General features: G+C 37.0%; 1 protein-coding gene and 1 long non-coding RNA gene across 2 annotated transcripts in view; one reads left to right on the top strand and one right to left on the bottom strand.

Annotated features, from left to right (window-relative positions):
- GRM5 (glutamate metabotropic receptor 5) overlaps positions 1–14,823 on the top strand; it is a 663,694-nt gene extending 648,871 nt beyond the window's left edge. Inside the window, exon 8 of the mRNA XM_069071043.1 lies at positions 9,410–14,823. Coding sequence (XP_068927144.1) covers positions 9,410–10,235 — 826 coding nt within the window. The 3' untranslated portion in view covers positions 10,236–14,823. The remainder of the gene's footprint in view (positions 1–9,409) is intronic.
- Positions 1–23,382, bottom strand: part of LOC138148354 (uncharacterized) — a 236,328-nt gene that overhangs the window by 183,041 nt on the left and 29,905 nt on the right. The window contains exon 2 of the long non-coding RNA XR_011165038.1: positions 4,846–5,016. This is a non-coding gene — a long non-coding RNA (uncharacterized lncRNA). The remainder of the gene's footprint in view (positions 1–4,845; positions 5,017–23,382) is intronic.

Genomic DNA, 23,382 nt, shown 5'->3' with positions numbered 1-23,382 from the left:
TTCCCTCTCTCTTCATTATGTCAAGGAAGAAAGGAAATAAAGAAGAACTAATGGTTTATTAAGCACCTACTATTCAGTGCCTATTATTAGATACCAGGCACTTTTCTAGGCTTTTTATAAATATTATTTCATTTGAACCTCACCACTTCCTTGTTGTCTATGGTGAATCCCTTCTATGAGTTTTCTCCTACAGCCAAAATGCTTTTCTTTTTTCCCCTCTACCTTCCACAGGCATATCTGACCCTCTCCTCACTCTTAGTCCTCTTACCCTCTTTTTTTACCTAGAATGCTCCCCCCCTCCATTGTACATCTATTCAAATTTTACCCAAATCCCAAGCTTTCTCTGACCAAGTGTTCTCTCTTTTCTTTCTCTTATGTCCTAAAGTAAGAGTTCTTAAACTTTTCTGTGTCGTGGATCCCACTGGTGTTGTGGTGAAGCCTATGAACCCTTTCTCAAAATAATGTTTTAAATTCATAAAGTAAAATTCAGAGGATTACAAGGGAACACAGTCATAACAAAATGCAGTGATCAAATTTTTTTAAAAGTTAATGGACCACAATTTAAGGATGCTTGTCCTATGCCATTTTTTGCCTATCTTACCATATTAGATTTATTTATTATAGGAATCACAGCTTCATAGGTTTGAAGGAGCAGAGATTTGAAGGATAATATATTTAGAATCTGAAGTTGCCATAGTTGTCATCAAATCCAATTATCTCACTTTATAGATAAGAAACTGTAGTACAATGTGGACTGGATCCAAGCATGTCCTTAAGTGATTGCTCAGTCATACATATTGCAAGTTGAAGAGCAGGAATTCAAATCTATGTCTTCTGATTACCTCACCACCACACTGCCTCCCCAGATAGAGGATAGCGAAGTCCAACCTGAATCATCATGTTGGGTCAGCTGGTATCTGTCATGGTTCCCCTTCAACTTCTATTCCCTTCAATGGTATCAAGATTTTTATTTTTCAGAAGTGCTTGCTAGGACTGGATGAATGAATGAATGGATAGATGGATGGATGGATGGATGGATGGATGGATGGATGGATGGATGGATGGATGGATGTTCAGATAAACAAAAAGACAGCAAGATGGGTCAATGGATAAAGCATTGACCTTGGAGCCACGAAGATCTGAGTTAGAATCTTTCCTCAGATATTTGCCAGCTTTATGACCCTAGGTTAGTCACAACTTCTGTCTGTCTCAATTTTCCTCATCTTTAAAATGAGATAATAATAACACCTACCTTGCCTGGTTATTGTGAGGATCAAATGAGAAAGCATATGTAAAGCATTTTACCAGTCTTAAAGTGCTATTTAATTGCTAGTTATTATTATTGTTATTATTCGAGGTCATTCTGCTACCTCTACACCGAGGAGTAGGAAGATGGAAAAAAAGCAATGTCTATGCCCTGTAGAGTCTTACAGTCTAATGGGGGAGGGTGTGCAATGTGCCTAAGTATGTGGTTCAATAATAACAGAGGGTAGAATGTGACAGGGGGAAACTAAAGATCTAGGTATCTAAATATTTTAGAAAAATTTGGGAAAGTCAGCTTATAGAGATCGGGAGAAAGGTTCTATGATCATAGGGACTGAGCACTAAAGAAAAAGAAAAATTTTAAGAGATTGTGATATGAATAGAATGCATTCTAAACATGAACAATATCAGACATAGACCCAAATTTAGAGCAGTGAGAAATAGAAACAGATCACAAGGCAGCTAATAGTCCTTTTCTAAGATGGAGAGTTAACATGCAAATAAGCTAGAAGATAGGTTTAGACCAGATTGTAGATGGTCTTTGTTGGTAGCAAAAGAAAGCCACTGAACATTTGTATAAAGGAAAGGAATAGAGTTATACTTATGCCTCAAGATTACTTTTTAGAGTTGTATGAATGATGGATTGGAAAAGAGAGTGACCAGAGGCAAGGAGTCTTATTAGGTGATGATAACTCTGGTCCAGTGGACAATAGAGATTGAAAACTCCTTGTGGGTATTGGATACTTCTTACTATCCGTGTGTGCACAGTGCCTAGCACAGTGTGATATTCAATATCAACAATGTGGGCTTTTCACAGAGCAGGTACTATCAATAAATGTTTGTGGAGGAATTGATGGAGCAGCAAACCTAAAATGATTCATTGCCTTTGGGTGCTACATTCAGCCACCAGACAAAGGTAGTAACCCCTAGAGATGTCTCATTTAGGTAGTAACTGGAGCCCTTTGAAGTGTCTATTTGGAAGAGGGAGGTGATGGAGTAGAAAAACAACCCAAAAGACAATTCATTCCACCTTCCTAATTAAAATGCTCACTTTGAGCTTCCATGTCCAGGTAGAATATCAACTCTTTGATATTTCAGGGAGCAAGGACTCCCAAAGAGCCTTTGGTCACAAAGGGAATAATGGAGCTAAAAGACAACTTGGGTCTTATATTCAGTTGTACAGTCTCTGGTTTTTATAGTATATGTTCATAAAGCAATTTCATTAGTGCTCCAGTTATCCAAATGCATCTCTACTGTAATAATCTCCATTATTGTATTGTCATTTTAGTCATTAATTCAGAGCTTAACCCAGTCCCTGGCACACAGTAGGTGCTTAATGTTTGATTGATTTTCCAGTTTATTTGTACAACGTTTGTTAGTGGCAATAGTTAAATGCTGTGATATGGCTAACCTTTGGAGACTGATGAGAGAGAGAGTGAGAGAGAGAGAGAGAGAGAGAGAGAGAGAGAGAGAGAGAGAGAGAGAGAGAGAGAGAGAGAGAGAGAGGTCTAGGGTCTAGAATGAAGAAGGAAGGTGATTGTCTGGCTCTACTCTGTCCTAGACAGATCACATTTAAAGTATTACATTCCACTCTGAATACCCCATTTTAGAAGACTGCTGATAAGCTGGAGACCAACCAGAGGAAGACAACTAGGATGTTGATGGGTCTCTAGTGAATAATCTCTATAAAAATCAACTAAAGGGGCTACAGATATTTATTTAGTCTAGAGAAGAGAAGACTTGGGGTAACACATCGCTGTTTTTGAAAGGCTATCTGTAAATTACAAGGGAAATATTTGTCCAACTTGGACCCAGAGAACAGATCTGAGAAAAATAGATGGAAACTGTAAAAAGGCCAGGTTACTTTTGAGTAAGAGGGAAAGTTCTTACAACTAGGACAATGCAAAAGTAAAAATTCTTGCTTTGATGATAGTTTTACCTCATATTAGAGGTCTGGATAACCATTTTCAGGTATATGATAGAAGACATGTTTTGGGGAGTATAAATTGAATTAGATGCAATCTGATGCTCATTCAACCTCCAAATAATCTCCTTGTACTTATTTTGTATATATTTTACTTAAACAATCAGCATGAAATAGTGGACAGATAACTGTCCTTGGAGCCAGAAAGGTGTGGGTTAAGTCTACATCTCTGATGCATACTAATCACATAGCCTTAATCACATGATCTCGTAGTGCTCTAGGCAAATTTGTATTTTCAGTGAAAGTGTTAGCCTGCATAAATAGAGGGAGTTTCCTTATCAAAGGAAATTCTTACCCTTATATTTAATGAAAGATAATGTGGTTTAGTGGATAGAGATCCAACCTTAGAAGTTAAGAAGAGGTAGGTTAACAATTACTGACTGTGTGACCCATGGGCAAGACACTTAACCTCTTAAATGCCTCATGCAACTGGATGAGATTATAAATTGTATAGAAGATGTTTAGACGAATTTGAAAGAGGAAGTTTCTCCTCCACAGCTCCCCAGAATATAGTGGTAAATGTTTAACAATTGGCTAGGAGAAAGGTGATGGAAAAGGGTGGAATGTTCTCTTGATAGCCTTTTAAATTTAATCAGCATTATTAACATTTCATTCATCACATTAAGTTTAATCAACAAATCAAGCCCTGATTTGTAATCATTTCTGAGTTAAAAATGTTCATAAATAAATAAGAGAAAACTTAACAATTGGCTCTTGAGATGTGGTTCAAGCTGGTTCCACACCCCTGGAAGCTTCTTACAGGGATGAAATCACAGATCTGGTCAAATGTATATTTGTATGTATACATGTATGTGTGTATGCATGTATGTGTATATTCTGTGTACACATGTGTAATATATTTGTATGTTTATGCATTGCCTTTCTTGATAGAATGTAAGCTCCTTATGGGCAGGGATTAATGCATGTCTTTTATCTTTTATTTTCCAGTGTTTAGCATAGTACCTGGCACATAGTAGGCTTCACAGAAACTTTGAGTTAAGACATCTGCCAACACTGAGAGTGTCTAATTCTGTGATATTCTATGTAAACACTATTTTTTTAAAAGACTAAGAAGCAAAACTTTCCCTTTAATTTCAAATCTTTGAAGATGGATTAAAAGTCAAGAAGTATGTTTCCATCTTTGATATTCAATATAAAGTATAAAAGCATGCTTTGTGATTAAGGATGTACTTAAAATTCCTAGATATCCCACTGCTATAAACAAACATGCAAACATTCCTGGACCACAGAACTAAGTGAACTGCTTGTGGACTGTTCATATTCATTGTGAACAATATATTGCCTAGAATGCATAATTTAGTAATAACATTTCTACTCTCTCAGACGACTAGGAAATATTTATTCAAAGAGTGAATATTAAGGTCATCTCTCACCATCAGCACATATTGCCCCCTAAATACCTACTCACACCAGAATCAAATGAAAATAAAGAGAAATTAGGTTTTAGCAAAAGCAATGATCATTTTTAAAGGTATTTTTGAAGATCCTAAGTTGAAAAAAAAGTTAATTTTAGCTGGCTATAGGCAGGGACAGAGACTTCCCTAACATATAGCACTCCCAAAATGGAATGAGCTTACTTGGAAGGTGGCAGGTTCACTCCCACTATAATTCATTAATTAGAAGCTAGATGACCTGTTGTAAGAATTCTTCTTTAGGCCTGGGTTTCACTATATGGCCTGTGAGATCTAATCCAATTCTGAAATTCCATGATTCTTTGTGCAATTTAGCTGCTCCCATCCCCTTGCAACCTGTGAAGACACAAATGAACTACATTAAAGTCTTTACTATTTCTAAATATACTGAAACATAAGAATACTTTAAACTGCTTATAATCCTTACTGTCTGGAGTCCAGGCTAGCCAAAACAAAAAGCAGGAGCTTTAGTTACATATTCTTAGACAGTCCTTTGAGGGGCGGTATACATGTTTATTGGTCTATTTCATTGACTTCCCATGGGAGAATCCTTTCCATATATAAATCTAGATCTCCTAATAATCTTATAGAATTTTTGCTATAAATCTCCCCACTCGTACACAAAGAAACCCTTAAATTCTGACACTTTGAAAAACAACAACAACAAAAGGGAATTCATATAGCTGGAGAGTTATATTTGAGAGCCTATTTGAGACCAGTAAATAATTAACATTTCCCTAAAGTAAGGGAGGAAAGGATTAAAAGATGAAAAGTGCCATTATGACTGACCTTCATTATTTGAATTTTAAAACTGCAATATTAAAATAGCATGCATTTGAATAACATTACCTTTGTTCAGATTTAATTAGTGAGTCATTCTGAAATGGAGGAAGGTGATATGCAGTAAAGCCATACTCTGCAAATAGGCTAACCATTTCTTGGGGGATAGAAAGAGATGGCAGGAGCTTTATCTCCTTCTGCTAGGTTTAATTCTATTGCCCCTGCTTCTGAGGTGAGACAAACCATACTGTCACGGTCCTGCTCACTTAGTGTCTCTTCCTAATTCTCCTTCTGTTTTCCTGTCTCCTTATTGCTTCTTGTTCCTTTGTTTCCCTGAAGCCCAAAGAGGTCAGGGAAAGGTTGTGTGGTCAGAGGTGGGAATACAGTCTCAGGGTCATTAACAAAAATTGCACTGCAGCTCAATTACTAGATAGAGAGATAGATAGATAGATAGATAGATAGATAGATAGATAGATAGATAGATAGATAGATAGATGGAGGGATGAATGGTTGGGAAGAGAGAGGGAAAGAGAGGGAGAGGTGGCTTATAGATCTTGGATAACCTTATTCTCTTCGAGCTGCAAAGGAGGGAAAAGAAAAGGGGGAAGGAGGGGAAAGAATCCAAAATGACTTGACCAGAATCAATGTGAAAATCCTGAAATTCTACTGGAAAATGTGTGATTTGCTGGTTGTTCTTACTAGTTACTATTCCTATTCTGCCCATATTATTGTGGATCCAAACACACCCCACACCGAGAAACCTCTCTTTTCAAAGAAGGAAACAATTGCATACTATTTTCAGAATTCTGTGGGTCACCTGGTAGTTGCTAGTGTGAGATAAACCCACTTAATGGTACAGGATAGCAGCCAGAAGAAATACACAGATAGATGTGATAGGAAACAATGCTGGGAAAATGAAAGCAGGGTGGTCAAGAAGCATGGTATTACAGAGGACGAAGAGGTGGCATTCTATCCAATCAAGTCAATCTAATGGCTCAGTCAGCCCAAAGTTAGCAAAATTAGCTGTGGAAGTGAGGGATCTATCCAAGTAGTGCCAGAAAAGCCAGACTTCACAGAGTTTTTGGACAAAGCAATATCTATCTATCAATTCTAGGCCAGCACAAATCAAAATATTAACATGACTTCAAGAAAATGCCATCAGCCAGGCAGTCTAATCGAGCAGTCATTTCAGTTACAAGGATAGCACTGTCAGAACTACTTCTTCAAAGTGTATCTTGTGTTTTCTAAGTTGTTTTTCTTTTCTTTTAAATTCTCCACCTAGCCCAGGATTATCTAGGTATCCTCATCCTCATAGTGCAGTTCTGTGGACTCAAAGAGACAATCACCAGTTATTGCCATCTTAGATTACTTTGAGTTGAGAAATAGTAGGGAGAGTCACAGACTCTCCAGTCTTTCATTCATTGAACAACCATTAATTAAAAGTGTTTACTATGTATCTTATGCTATTCTAGTTGCTGGGGATACAAACAAAAAATAGCCTCTAGCCTTAAGGAATTTACATTCTCTTTGAAGGAAACAATATGTACACCAACAAGTAAATTAAAAAAAAAAACTCAGATACTATGTGTGTGTGTATTCACATACAAATTTATACCAAAAGTATATAGATATATGTGTGTATATATATTTTTTTAGTTCAAAAGTAACACAGTGCCTGGCACACACACTTAATAAATATTGAATGATTGATTGATTGAATTTCGTGGGGATAGCATTTGCAACAGAATGGATCAAAAAGACTTATTAAAGGAGATGGCACCAGAGTTGTGTCTTGAAAGATTCTAAAGAGGAGAGATAAATAGGGAATACATTTCAGGAATGGGGACAATCTATGGGGGCAAAGCCTCAAAGATAGGAAAAAGGGAAAAAACCTACTGGGTATATAGAACAGAGGATGTATGAGGAGAGAAATGTTCAATAAACCAGAAAGGTAGATTGGAATCAGATTGTGAAGGGCTTTAAATGCCAAACAAAAGAATTTCTATCTCATCCTAGAAGAAATAAGAAACCACTGGTACTTCTAGAGCAAAGGAATGATGAGGTCAAACCTGTGCTTTAAGAATATCCATTTGGCAACTGTGTTATATGGGTTTGGGCGGGGGGAGTCTTATGATGAATTATAGTGGAAAGAACAGTGGTCATTGGTTTGGACATCAGAAGACCTGTATTCTAATTCAAGCTCTGACATTTGCTAGCTATAGAACTTGGGAAAATCACTCTATCTCTCTGTACCAGACATGGGGTTCACTAGCCAAAATTGCATCCTTAGAGGGGCCAGTCAAATCAAACCCCTGGGGAAGAGAGAAGGGGAAAGCTGAGAGGTTACAGTCTAGCCTATTGGATCTAGCCTCTGACCTCTTCAGCTTTCTTCCCCACAGCTGGGGGCTTCAGTCATGCAGATACAGGCCTGAAAAACTTGCCTAGGAAAGCAAGATGGAAAGAAAATCTAAATATTGCAAGTCAGTAAAGAGCATTTATGAGAACACTCAGCAGAAGTAGAGTATTGTACTGGGTATCGTGAAGGATAATTTTCAAAAAAACTAGAAAATAAAACTGTTTTAGATCATGTCAAGAGTTTGCCAAAAATAGGAATAAAACACCCAAATAAGTCATGTTTATGAGGCATCCTGTGAAGCTATCATTGTTTAAATATGTATGTTATTCTTCAAAATACTTGCATATGTGGACAACTGCTATAACATGTTGCCTTTCACATGTATACATATACACATATGTGTTCATATGTGTATTGTGTGATTTTGTTGGTCTAAGGAAGTTCTGGAAGGTTTTAAGTACCCTTAGGGTTCTGATGACTTGGATTCAATGCCAACCTCTAACATGTACCATATTATGACTTTGGGCAAATCACTTAACTTCTTGGTGCTTCAAGAAAGCCTCTAGGTCTGTAAGTTGCAGAGCAGATATTCATCTGCATTGAAGAGGGAGGTTTTTTTTTTTTACCTGGAAATTCTCTACACCATTGAAATCATAGGTCTAGTAAAAGTTAAAACAAAAGTATAGATAAATGGTATAAATACATGCATGCATAAAAATAAATGCGTTTTTGATGTGGCTACCTATCACAGCAACAAGTATAGGTTCATGCAGTATCTCCAGAAAATAAGAGAACCCCCAGGAATATAACTATTAGTTTTCAGAATATTTCCAAACAGAATCATTCATCTATTCGCTGGTCATTTCCACTCCCTCCATCCACTCTATTCATTAGTACGTTTTGGTCTATTTGCATAAATCATATTACCTATATACACCTATACACATACATTCTATACACATACAAGTGTATAATACTGTGTGCCCCAGTACATATATCTCCCTAGTATAAGTATGTTGACAGTTCTCCAATATTTTCTACCACAGAGGTAGATTAAGAGCTATAACAAAATTTTTTAGTTATGCTTTTGCTGTTATTGATATACAATTTTAATATGTGTCAATGGTAAGTAGTGATAATCTGAGACAGTTGTCATCTTTCTGTGCAAATTAAGTAAAATAACTGGTCCTCAGTTCTAGACTTGTACTGTTCCTTCTCATGGTGGGTATAATGCTCCATTTTCTATATGAATATGAAATATGCCTCTGCCTCCCATTTGTCTTCCCTTAAACATTCACCATGGAGAGCAAGGGGTGGGGTAGGAGGAATAAAAGAATATTCATATGCTCACCTTCTTTCAAACACCCCATTGAGACATCTCCCCAATTTCAGAAGGCAACATACCATAGTGGAAAGACTACAGGACTGGTAATCAGTTTATGTATTCTAATACTGAGTCTATCACTGACTCTGGCAGGTTACTTCTCTCTGAGCCTCAGTATTCTGATCTTTAAAATAAGGAGGTTGGGCTGGATAATTGCTAAAGTCTCTTCTAGCACTAATAGTCTGTGATCTGTTTGTTTCCATTCATAGCTCTAATGGTAAGTCGGTCACGTGGGCTCAGAATGAGAAGAGCAGTCGTGGGCAGCACCTCTGGCAGAGATTGTCCGTCCACATCAACAAAAAAGAGAACCCCAACCAAACAGCTGTCATCAAGCCCTTCTCCAAAAGCACAGACAGCAGACTAGGCAGTACCACGCTCCCAGAGTCTAGCACCAAGATGCTCTATGATGTTTCAGAAGTAGAAGAACACTTCCCCGCCCAATATAGGCCACAGACTCCTTCCCCCGTCAGCACAGTGAGCCAGCGAGCAGGGTCCGTGAGCCGCACGGATGATGACATCCCATCCCTGCACTCAGAGCACGCCCAGCGGAGCAGCTCTTCCCAGGGTTCCCTGATGGAGCAGATCAGCAGTGTGGTGACCCGCTTCACAGCCAACATCAGTGAGTTGAACTCCATGATGTTGTCAACAGCTTCCCCAGGCACCATGGTGGCCGCCCCTCTTTGCTCTTCCTATCTGATCCCTAAAGAGATGCAGCTTCCTACGACCATGACCACTTTTGCTGAAATACAACCTCTCCCTTCCATTGAGGTAAATGGTGGGACACAGTCATCCAGTAAAACCCCTCCAGGTGGAGGTGCTGGAAAAGAGAATGCACCTGAGACATCAGCTGTAGTCAAGCAAGATCTGGAGGAGTTGGTGGCTTTAACTCCTCCTTCCCCTTTTAGAGACTCAGTGGATTCGGGGAGCAATTCTCCTAACTCCCCAGTGTCTGAATCAGCCCTCTGTATCCCATCATCTCCAAAATATGACACACTTATCATAAGAGATTACACTCAGAGCTCATCTTCTTTGTGAATGTAATTTGAGACCACACTGGATCCTGACAATGATGATCAGGCAGAGACAGAAGCAAGCCTTCAAGATCTCTAGTGTTTGCACAGAGGCAGTGACAGGCCTTGGTCACCTGATTAAGAACAGAGGTGGAAGGTAGACATTACATCAGTAATGGAAACATCAGATTTTTATGCTATTAAAAAAAAATCTAGTGGCAGATTTTCTTCCAGTGGCCTTAGAAAACATGGGCTTTTAAGAAACACTGCTTCTACTTTTGAAGGCTGATAAAGAGTCTGTTGTAACAGTTACATACCAAGTGCTTTGCTTTAGGGTAACAATGAACTCTGTGTACAGTATGTGAAAAATAAAAAAAAAAGAATAGATTGTAAGCTACTGTAAAAACAAAAAGTTTTGTTTGTTTACTTTGATTCTTATCCCAGAAGTGATCTTTTATCAAGAATAGAAGAACAAATATGAATGTACATTTTCTAACAGACTCAAAATCTGGGACCAAAATGATGTCAGGCTTTCTCCTCTCTCTCTCTCTCTCTCTCTCTCTCTCTCTCTCTCTCTCTCTCTCTCTCTCTCTCTCTCTCTCTCTCTCTCTCTGTCACTCTTTTGTTCTGTGAAGATCTTGAAAAGCAGTAACTTCAGTTGAGTAAATACAAAATCCTCCGAAGTGTGTGTCCCAAGCATGATATACAACTGGAGAGCAAATACTCTGCAGTATATACTAACTATATGACTTAGGGCTTTACCAGACTTCTCTTCAACTTACCAATTTGGTTCTGAAATCCTCTTCCAGAAATCTCCATCGGAGGTTGACCCTAGTTACATTGGATTCACCTCTATTAGCCAACAAAACCAATGGAAGATTTCCTGACTATTCAGACTATTCACCATGTTGCCAATCAATACTGGAGTAGCAAAAAAAAAACAAACAAAAAACCATTTTCTGGAATACTGTTTTGTAATTCCCTTTTTAGGGCACATTATGCAGCTGGGGACCCTCTTCCTAGCAGCAATCCTGAGCTCTAGCCTCGCTGCCTCCCCAATGGAATGTCACACATTTTTATGAATGCTGTTTCATTAGCAGTGCCAGCTAAAATAGGCATTCAGGCTTTCTCATTCCCTGCTTGCAAGAACCTGATACACACTCGAAGAGTTTCTCAGCTCAAACTTTTGAAGTCAGACTACTGGGGATGGTAGCCCATAAACCCGACGAAGACCTTGCCACAACTGTAAGGACTGTCGCCGAAGGAGTTATCAAGATTATAAATAAACTGGAAATAAACAACTATATTAAGGCCGACTTAGTGGAGGGTTTATGACTCCAATAAGCAATGATTTTGACTTCTCTTGGCTGCTTATACATTGCAGCTATGAACTGTGACAAAAGTAGATTTTCAAAGCAATACAGAGTTAATGTTAAAAACAGAGAAACTGTAGAGCATACGAATCAACATGGTCTTTCTTGGTTTCTTAGCCACTTGTGGAAGACAGAAGGAAATTACTCGAATTTTTTTTCTTTTTGAAATAATCATTAGAATGGGTTAATGAACTTCTTACTGTCACTGAACTTTTGAGTACATGCAGGGAAAAGAGTGAAAGTTTGACTAGTAACAAATGAATTTTGATGGGCATCAATCTTACTCAAGCCCTGAATATAACATCCTTCCTCTCTCCTTTTTCTGTACAGCTATCCTCAGGTGCCAAACATTGTACTTTATATCAAGATAGCATTATCAGAAGGGGGTGTGACTATAATTTAAAGGTGAGCTGACCCAGCCTTATATTGAAGATAGAAGGATTGATAGATGGATAGCCAAAGAGGAAGTACACATATAATATGAATAATGTGTAGATGGAAAAAAATATTTCCCTTTAGAGATCAGTATTTCATATTTGAACTTTCACTCCAATATTACAAAACATCTTTGATTTCATCAAGATGTGTATTTCTCCCAATAGTAAAGGTCACAACATATTCATTCCTAGACATTCTGGATGACTCATATCACTCCTCCTCTCCCACCACAAAATCATAATTCAATAGAAGTTTTAATTTATTTTAAATGAACAATACTCCAACAAAATTGTTTAGGAACTAAAAGCACATGCTTTGTAGTATTTGATTTATTTTTTTAAAGATGTGGGTAATATTTTAGCATTTCCCCCTCCTCAAGCTTTATAATCATTTTCAAACAAAATCCTCAAATGCCATGTGATAATTTGAAGATGGTGCTACCAGATAAGTCTGATCTCAAGTGGGTAGTCCAGGTCTTTTTTTCAAGAACAGTCAGATTTAGACTTCAAGGAGTGCATGTGAAATAAAGACAAACATGTTTAGAAAGTCAACCTCCTGAATCCCTGTCCCAAAGGAGGATATTCATTTATGGATAGCTATCTCTACATCTTTACATAATAATTTAACTTTCTCCTGGATCACATTTACTTGTCTATTTTTTTTGCTTCTTTCACTCAATTATTATTCTTATTTCTCTTTAGTCCCAAATAAACTGTCAAATAGATTCATCAAATTTGAATAATATGAAGATACTTCTTTTTCAATTTTCCCCAGTACTGAGTTTGTTTTCATAACTCTTAGCTAATATATTTCTGAAAACAGTGCTCAGTGAAATGTAAAAGATGACAAAATATGTGTATATGTATATATGAATCATTTAATGCAAAAAAATTCCCATCTAATCTAAGAATTCCATAATAAATATTTCCAGTTGATAAAACTTCTTTCACAGCTATTTGTTAGCTTATTTCCTAAAATGGTGTTTGATAAAGTGAGGAATTTAAGAAAGTAAGTACTTACATAGGTAATTTAAGGCAAATAAGTTCCCATCTAAGAATGCCACAATAAATCACATTCAAATAAGTCACACTTCTATTCTAGCTCTTTGTTAGATTATTTCCTAAAACAATGCTCAGTGCAATAAAGAACACAAGGAAAAATATATGCATATAAGTCATTTAGTAAAAATAAATTCCCATATAAAACGTCCATAATAAATCCCATTTCCAATTAAGTAGAAAGCTGAAGATACATTTTCCAGTGAGAGCAGAGCAGGATGGCCTGCTCTATTTATGTATCTAATAGGGTAACTATGATTCTCCATGTGATGAATTAGTAAAATATGCTTTATGTGATACAAACTCTTCAAGATTAGGTACTGACTTCCAAGGAGTAAGTACAAAATACACAATGGATTCAATTCTTTCCTACGACTGGGGTATGAGTTACACTTGTAGATGTGATGAGATGTGCACTTGACCTTATTAGAATCACTTGAGTGTCCCAGATAAGAGTAGAAACCTGAGTGTGTAATAGTATTCTAGTTGGGACCAAAAGTACTATGAGGAATGGGATATTGTGAAGAATTCGAGGATTGTATTGTCATTGTTGGTTAAGAAAAGTCATTCTAAAGAAGAGCTTGGTCCCAGGATGAAGAAATGTAATCAAATGGCTAGTTAGAAGGAGGAGTTATATTCCAGGAAAGGAACTCATTGTGAGATCAATGTTTAAAATGCGGTCAATTTCAGATAATGTAGGGATAGATAAGAAAAGCCTGATGAGATTTCCTTGAAATTGGCAACTGGGTGGAACAGTGGTTAGAGCACTGACCTTGGAGTCAGATGGACCTGACTTTAAATCTGGCCTCAGACCCTTACTAGCTGTGTGACCCTGGTCAAGTCACTTAACCCTGATAGCCTCCAAAAGAAAGTTTAAAAATTTTTTCTGGAAACAAGGACACCAAACAAAATGTGTTAGAATCCTTGATTATCCTATTTTTCCCCAAGCTACGCCTCTTAATAACGGTTTTCCTCATTTTGAGAAAAATAGAAAGGTAATTTATGTCCACAAATGAGTCAGATAATGGTTGTGTGGCAGTTTTACAACTTCAAAACTAGGAATGAAAACACACTTTTCCAGAACAAAAGAATCTTCTGTGCTAGTCTCCCAACATAGCCTACATACACTGGAGGCTTAAATGGTGTCATCAGAGTTCACTATGAGCAGCAAATTCTTAATAACACTCAAGCTGTCAAAATCTCTGTGGTTGCCATTTATAATTTTATACTGTGAAAAAAAAATCCAGATCAGTGAAAGCATTAGGATGAAACAGTATTTGCTTTGGTGATGAAATGGTGCCTGGGAGTGATTTCTCTTTTCTGGGGGAGAAGGAGACAGCAGGCACAAGGATGAGTGACTGAATTTCACTAATCTGGCAAATGTGAACAAATATACTATGTATATTCTATGTACTTCTTGGATTCCATGGCAGCTGCTAGTGTGTTTGTAATTAGAAATCTATAGAGAATATAGATGTTTTAGACAGATGGTGCCAATTCTCAAAGATTTGTGTGGGCTATAAGTGCTTGTAATTAATATTATTATTTTGGGGCTAATAACTTATAATGGATTTGGTTTTAAACATTGTGTGGCCGTATGTTATTTTTATGTTGTTGCTGCTTATATACTATTAAGACAATAGCGAATGTACAGTTCTTTTGATGTGAATTGCAAATGAGTTTTTTCATAAAATTTAACATTTTTATCAGCTGTTTTGCTTTGTACTTGTATAAATGTACTTTATTTTAGCATTTTAAGGATACATTTGCTTGTTTCTCAGTTGTCTACATCATGTTATAATTGGTGTTTGTGTAGAGTCGGGTACTTTTTCAACAGTATTAAAAAAAACCTGTGATATGACTGTTCTATTTTTTTTTTCACAGATGATTTAAAACATGACTTAATGTTGTTTTCCAAGGGTCAAAAGGACTATAATACTCCTTAACTTTTGGATTAATCTCCCATCCAGTTATTTCAAAATGAAATACATTTATTGATTGGTATCATAAATCTTTTTTGCATTACCCATGAGTACCTATACAATATGAGAAGGAACTAAACCAAAATGAAAGAGTGTGGCAGTTTCTCCTCCCCCAAGGTATGCACAGTTGTGAATAGCACTGTTATGGGGATGTTTCCTACCACATATAAATATGGCAATGTTTCCTAATTAAGTCAGTCTGGGCTTTCCCTCCACTGATGACATTTACAGGCCTCCTGTGACTTACAAGAAACTATTCTGAATTCATCATCTTTCTGCTGAACTGATTATCATCTTCAAACCTAGATAAACTGTGTCTTGGATGTCATAAAATCACCCTTCTAGGCCTACCCTTACAAAGATATCATTTCAGGATTAGTAAAATCTACCAGAGAATGATCTCTTTCTCAAACCATATTATGCAAGATTCTTGATTTGCTAAGTCAAAGGAATACAAAAGGAAGGGAATTTCTGGAAAAGTATTCCAACTTAGTCCCAGACATACAAATATTGGATTCAATTACTAGAAATACCTTCATGTAGCTGCACAGAATCATATAATTTAAGCTGGAGGGGCGGCCAGGTGGAGCAGTAAGAGCACCGGCCCGGCGTCGGGAGACCCAGAATCAGTTCCAGCCTCACATACTTGGCACCAACACAAAAAATAACTGGCCGTGTAACCTTAAGCAAGTTACTTAACTCCAATTCCTTTAAAAAAAAAAGAGAATTTAAACTGGAATGGCCCTCAGAAACCAAATCTTTCAAACAAACCTAGACAACAATTCATTTTACAACACATTCGTCAAATGGTTATCTACCCTGAGAGCAAACACCTTCCACGAGAAGGAGCCTACTGCTTCTTGAAGCAGGTCATTCTATTTTGGGGAAGCTCCAAATGTTAATATTAGGTCCTTTTTTTCCTTACATGAATCCTAAATCTGAGTTCCTTTAGCTTGTACCCATTGTTCATAGTTCTGTTTTCTAAGGACAAGAAAAAGCCTCATCCCTCTTATACCTCACAGTCCTTCCATGAAATGTGATATTCTTACAAGAAGGAACCATGCTTTTATCTTTCTGTGTATCCCCAGCACTTAGCACAGTGCCTAGCATGAAGAAAATCTTTAATAAATGTTTACTGATTGATAATACATGAAAACAGCTATCATGTTCCCTAAGTCATTTTTTGGCCAGGATAAAAATTCCAGATATTTTAAACTAATCTTTGTTTAAAATATTTTCATCATCTTGGTTACTCAACTCTGGTTGTGCTCCATTTCTTTCTATGACTTTCTGAAAATGTGATTCCCAGTTCGAACATAATGCTTCCCAAAAGGTGTAGCAAGGGCAAAGAGGACTAGAATAATGTACTAGACACTAAGTGCCACTTGAGTACCATGTCACATTATCAATTCATATTGAGGTTTCAATTTATTAAAACCAACAGATATATTCACAGTAACTGTTGTCTAGCCATACTTCTCCTAATCTGTATTAAGCATTTGATTTTTTTTTAACTCTAAAAGACTTTCCATTTTTTTCCCCATTCAGTTTCATCTATTCCATCCGAACCAATGTTCTAACCTAAAGTTTGTGGGTTGTTGTTTTTTTTTATAATCTTGACACTATCATCCAGATGTTACCGTGTTTCCCCGATAATAAGACACTGTCTTATTAAATTTTTTGGACAGAAAAACACCAGAGGGCTTATTTTCAGGGGAGGGCTCATTTTAATGAACATTGGCAGAAATGACATGTGACTCCTCTACAATTGCTTTCTTATACTCAACAGTATAGCTCTTCCTTTTTGTACTCATGTCTGGGGGTCAAAACAGACAGAATAATAAAATTATGACCATCAGTCCTTCTTTTCACTCCATCATGCCCCCTGAGTTCTTCTTTTTTCCTCCATCATGCCCTTTTTTCCTCCATCATGCCCCCTCACTCCCGCTTACATACCGCGTTTTTATGTTGTCCTGCCTCAGCTCTCCTCTGAGGCACTGCTCTCAATGGCGCCAGCAAGCAAATCACTGGGGAAGAACAGGATGACGCGCTCACTGCTGCAGCTCTGATTGGATGCAGCTCGGAGCGCGGCGTGCGTTTCACCTGGGGGGGGGGGACGGTGCATACAGAGGGTACCGTAATGTAGCGTGTAGTGCAGGGGATCACCTTCACTACAGTAGCAATCTCAATAGGGCTTATTTTCGGGGGAGGGCTTATTTTAGGGGAATCTTACACAGTAAGGGGAGGGCTTATTTTCGGGATAGGTCTTATTATCGGGGAAACACGGTAGTTAAACTTTCCGGATTCGTGCCATCTACAAATTTGACAAAGTATGGCTTCCGTGTCTTCACCCATATAACTAATAAAAATGTTAAACAGCAATGAGTCAGTAACAGACCCCTGGTGAGCTTTACACATGTGGATATCTACCTATGCCAGAAAAAAGCATACTTTACATGTTAGGCTTTATTTTGGATGATATTTAGATGATTTTTCTTTCCTTTAACTCCTATGACGGAAAGGAAAAAAAAAAAACCTACTATTCGGAAGACCTGGACTCTAGTTCCAGATCTGATACTAATAAGTGGTGTCACCCTAGGCTACTTTAAGTAACTTTTATGATCTAGACCTCAGTTGTTATTGGATTTTTTTTCATTTGACTTCATTTCAAATTAGGTAGATGTGCCAGATGTTTATGAAGCCCCTTTGCATCTCTAAAATGTTATGATTTTATAGTTGTCAATACACTTATGAATATTTGTAGTAATACAAGGTCAAGTTACACCTGACTATTCAAAACAAAGCACTAAACATCTGTGGACATATTCATGAAATATAATGACTGAGAAATTTGGTTTGATGATGAGAAAATCTAGTCCCAATTTGAACAATATTTTCTTTATAGTGCATGGAAGGATAAATCATTAATTTTCCATGATGTAATATCATTTGGGGAAAATGGTAACATCTCAGTGAATGCTTATTAAATATATTTTCAGATGCTCCTAAATGGTCCTCCACACTTCAGTAGTGACCATCTGTCCATTTGAAGTTATTTATTTATATTTGTTACCAAATGAACAGACTTGCTACATGTAGTCTATACTGCATATAGACACATAGAACTAATAATTCAATGCCCAACATTAAGCAAAATGTTTTTATAATGTTTAAACTTCAGCAGAAATCCAAATACCATAAAATACCCACTAGAAATTTCTATGTAACTTTTCCCTAGGAGATGCTGGTTTTCTTGGTAAATTAAGCCATGTATATATGCAAGGGAGTGATTTTCTTTATTTCATTTAATATTGAATATCAAAGATTAATCAGTTCTTCAAGTTAAAGTTGAACATTAAATAAAATCATACACAAGAAATGCTTAAGATAAATGTAAAAAGTGCTATGTGAAATCAGAGGTCAAAAGGTCATTACCAAGTGGGAAGATCAGAGATTACTTCCTAGAGGAGTTTGATTTCAAGTTGGAAGTAAAGAATATTAAGTAATTCAACAGGTGCATAAGTGAAAAGAGTATGTTACTGGCATGGACAAATGCAAAGTGTGCATTTTTCTGAATCTGAACATTTTTCTACAATTAGTTCTTAATTTGTGAAAACTCATTGGTGTTCAACCCTATTGTTTTTAAGCTGTTAAAGTCTCTAAAGAGATTCTAGAAAAAACTGCTATTTTTCAAAGTCAAAACTGACAGAACTGAACCCAGATTCAAATTATTATTTTTATATAGCCAAGCTACATTTAAAAAACTGGGATCTGTTTAAAGTAATACTGCATGAATGGTGAATATTAATCAATTCCCAAATCTGATGAAGGAAGTATGTGAAGGAAGGAAGGCAGTTGAGAAATAACATATAATCTTAGATATGTTTGTAGAAAGCATTCTTAAGCTGATGTCTTCAGGCAGAGTAGGTAACTTAGTAGTGTGTGCATTCATCCATCACAATGAATAGCTTTGATAATATGAAGTACTTTTGCAGAATATTTCATGTTACTTAAACAAAATCGCCAACAAGAGTTATAATGGTTGTGTTAGATGCACAGAAAGGCTTTTAAATGCATTTGGAAAGAGATTATTTCATTAAAGTCATTTCAGCCCTTGATCACAATAATGGGTCACGTGTCAGACCAGAAATATTGCCATCTAGACTAGTTAACCAATTTTCAAAGCTAACTTTTCTTCCCTTAGCTTGCTTTGTATGCCTTAAGCAGACTCATGTCCAAGACATTCTTCAATTAATGAGAATTAACCACTCAAAAAAATAGAGTGAAATCTCTCATAATTAGGAATTCTCAGTCACTTTCTTTGGTTGTTTATGTCAACCTCCTTCCCTCAGTTATTTTTTTATTGGATTTCTGTTTCTGCATTCTCACACTCCCTCCATACTATAGATAAAATATGACCAGTTTAGTCACCCAGCAAATTTGTTTGTCTCCAGGCATACTTCAGAGGCTCAGAGCCCCACAATTCATAGTATTAAGTGTATGCCCACTATATTTTTTGAATTGAGTTGTGTATTTATGATGCTGCAGAAACAGAATATCTCAGGTAAAGATATCCAACCCAATAATTCATTTCATGTGTCTCATCAAGAAGCAGAGAAAGCATATGGATTATCCATTCATTTATATATACATTCAAAAACCATATACTAAGGGGTGGCTAGGTGGTGCAGTGAATAGAGTACCAGCCCTGGAGACAGAAGGACCTGAGTTAAAAAACGGCCTCAGACACTTGACACACTTACTAGCCGTGTGACTTTGGGCAAGTCACTTAACCCCAATTGCCCTCCAAAAAGCAAAAAAAAACAAAAAACAAAAAAACATATACTAGTGTATATTATTTGCAAGGCACTGTCATGAGTTATAAGAGAAAAGCAAAGATGAATAAGCAGGGTCTTCTCTCAAGGAGTATGACATCTTTTTTGTGGAAAGGGAAGATAAGATTTATAATATAATGTAAAACATTATCAAACTAACTTATACTTGGTCAATATGAAAAAACTAATACAGACTAGTAGACTATCACTGAAAATTAGTGATGGAAGAAAAGTAGGAGGGGTAACATCATTCATTCACATTGCAGTCTGGGAAGAATTTGTGACAGCCAAAAAATGCTTTCTTCCAGCTAAAACTGCAAATGAGTAAAAGGTTTTATTCTGTACAATTACCGGGAGACTAGGTGAGGAGACACATCAGGTAAGACACAAAGATGTGTATGTCTTTGGGTCAAGTGGTCTCAAATGAGTAATTTTCCACAAGTACTTATATCTAAAACACAACGGCTCAGCTATTGCTCTGGGAGCAGTTTATTGGGTTCAGAGGAGAATCAGAGATCTTCTGTCTGCTCATCTATCATTGGCTGAATGTCAGGTGAGGAGGGATTACATTCCAGACATAGGAATATCATGTTTAAAGACCATATCATATAACTAGCTAGCAAGTGAATTTGGAAGAGGGAGTGCATGAAGAGGAGATCTAGTTTTCTTTAATTGTTCAGCATTCCATCTATTGTGGCACCAATACTATCTCTTTAGGAAAGTGGAAATTAGGTTGAGAACTTTTCATTTTCTTTTGGAGGTCATAGGGGTTACTAAAAAGGTTTTTACTAGTAAAATGATATAGTCAGATCACTGTTTTAGGAATATAAATTTGGCAGCTATGCAAAGGATGGACTGGAAAAGGGGAAGACTAGAAGCAGGGAGACCAATAAGGAAGTAATTACAATAATCTTGAGGGAAGTTAGGAGAACCTGAACTGGGGTAGAGGATTACAGAGGAGAGATACTAGAAGCAAAAAGACCAATTAGGGGTTCTCATAATACCTGAAAATAGACACAATAAGGATTCTATCAGTCACAATGAGACAGCTAAAGAAAAAAATCTTCTCAGAATGTTAATGTTATTTAATAAATTTATCTATTATCATGAATCCATTTTATAAGGATAGATAAAAATATGACAAAATCTGAGCAAACGTGAGTGGAGCATCAATTTAGTTCCCAAAAAAGTCCACAGGAACAGAAAATTTTGGTCACTCTTAGAACCTTAAAGAACTGACAAGAAAATTGTGCTTACCCACACAAGAATAGAAATTGAATTTCAACCTAGTTCTCAAGCAATTTTTTTTAAGACTATCAGGTCCCAGGGATATTATCTAAGGATGTTAGGTATGCTTCTTATGTAATACCCTTCATAAATAATCAAACATATTATATATACACATATATGTATATATATATGTGTGTGTATATATATTATATATACACACATATGTGTATATGTGCATATAAAATAGGAGAATAGATTGGTGAAGAGAATTCTAGACTTGCAATCAGGAATACCCAAGTTCAATTTCTGCCCCACCTCAGCACTTACTAATTGTGTATCTCTAAGGCAAGTCAATTAACCCGAGTCTCAATTTCTTCATGTAAAAACTAGAAATAAGATACTACCTAAAATAATTTCCTCATAGGGTGATTCAGGATAAAATTAAATAAATCAGTAGAACATTTTGTAAAATTTAAAGTCCAAGGGGCAGCCAGGTGACACAGTAAGTAAGAGTGCTGGCACCAGAGTCAGGAGGACCTGGGATCAGTTTGGGCCTCAGATACTTAACACCCACAAAAAATAACTGGCCATATAACCTTGGGCAAGTTACTTAACCACAATTGCTTTAAAAAAAAATTAAAGTGCAAGAAAAAAACATATTCCTCTTGTCATTATATGTGTGTATATATACACTTATATGCATATGTGTGTGTGTGTGTGTATAAACAAACAAGGTTCTGATTCCAGTGTCTCTTTGCAAAACAAAAATAGTCCTTGGTTCTCAAAGGGTATGCCGAAGAAATACAAACTCTGTCAAGGCCTACCTTTAACATTTTTTCCCTATGATATAGATGAAACCATAGATGGCAGCTGGGAGACTTAGATAATGCAGAAGATAACAGAATTAGTATGCAGTTATCTTAACAGACTAGAATAATATACTGAATCTCATGAGATGCAATTTAACTGATAAATGTAAAATGCTATATTTGGGCTTATGAAGCAATTGCATTAAGTCCAGAATACGATAGGTATAGCTAGACAGCAGTTTGTAAGAAATTAGAGGTTTCATCAGACTATAAACCCAATGCAGAGAAAGGCAGGGAAGCCCTGTGAAGCTCTTGCTGTCCATTGCTATTACATATTATATATATAGCATAGTTATTCTCATGCATATATCATACATTATACATTCTTGTTACTATTACACATTGAGATTCGTGGTATCTAGAACAAGAGTGGTTATGTTTCCACTGCATTTTACCCTGGCCAGACCACCATCTATGCTTCTATGTTCAATCCTATGCCCCACACTCTGCAATGCCATGGATCAGCTAGAGTATGTAAAATAAAAGGCCACGAGGATGACCAGTGAACCAGAGACAATGCCAAGTAAGGATTAATTTAAAAAACTAAGGAAGCTGGGGCAGCTAGGTGGTGCAGTGAATAGAGCATCTGTCCTGGAGTCATGAGGACCTGAGTTCAAATCCAGCCTCAGACACTTAACACAAAACTAGCTGTGTGACTTCGGGCAAGTCACTTAACCTCAATTGCCCTACCTTCCCCCCTCCAAAAAAGCATAAAACAAACAAACAAACAAAAACTAAGGAAGCCTAACTTGGAGAAAAGAAGGCTCAGGGAAAATGTGATACTGACTTCAGGTTTGTAAAGGGCTGTCACATGGAAGATGGATTAAACAAACCTTTTCTGCTTGACCTTTCAAGGCAGAACTAGCAACAATGAGTGGAAGGAAATTGAACAGAGGAAGAGTTGGGTTTAATAACATAGAGGGAAAAAACCAATTGGAACTATGCAAAAGTGGGATGGGCTTCCTTAAGAGAGAGGCATGTCTAACTCCCCATGACCCTGTTTGGTCATATACCTTGGTCCAGTACCTTGTCAAATGATTCCAGTACCTGGAATGATCTGCCATTTCCTTCTCCAGCTTATTTTATAGATGAGGGAACTGAGGCAAAAGAGTGAAGTGACTTGCCCAGGGTCACCCAGCTAGTAAGGGTCTGAGGCCAGATTTGATCTCAGGAAAATGAGTCTTCCTTAACTCCAGTCCCAGCACACTACCCTCAGTGCCACCTAGCTGCCCCAGATTTCCCCTTCCTGGAGGTCCGTCAGCAAAGGTAGAATGACTATTTGTGAGCAATATTATTGTATAAATGCTTGGACAGCTTCAGTTTGGACTAGATTATCTCTGATCCCCCTTCCAACTCCAAAATTCAGTTATTCTATGAATCCAGAAAT

Source organism: Petaurus breviceps, unplaced genomic scaffold (assembly GCF_028583685.1).
Source record: "Petaurus breviceps papuanus isolate PSGF00001 unplaced genomic scaffold, PetGlider_PUasm1.0 90823, whole genome shotgun sequence".
NCBI classification, from domain to species: Eukaryota; Metazoa; Chordata; class Mammalia; order Diprotodontia; family Petauridae; genus Petaurus; species Petaurus breviceps.
The sequence above is the reverse complement of the archived record's forward strand: the minus strand, read 5'-3'. Positions and strand labels throughout refer to the sequence as shown.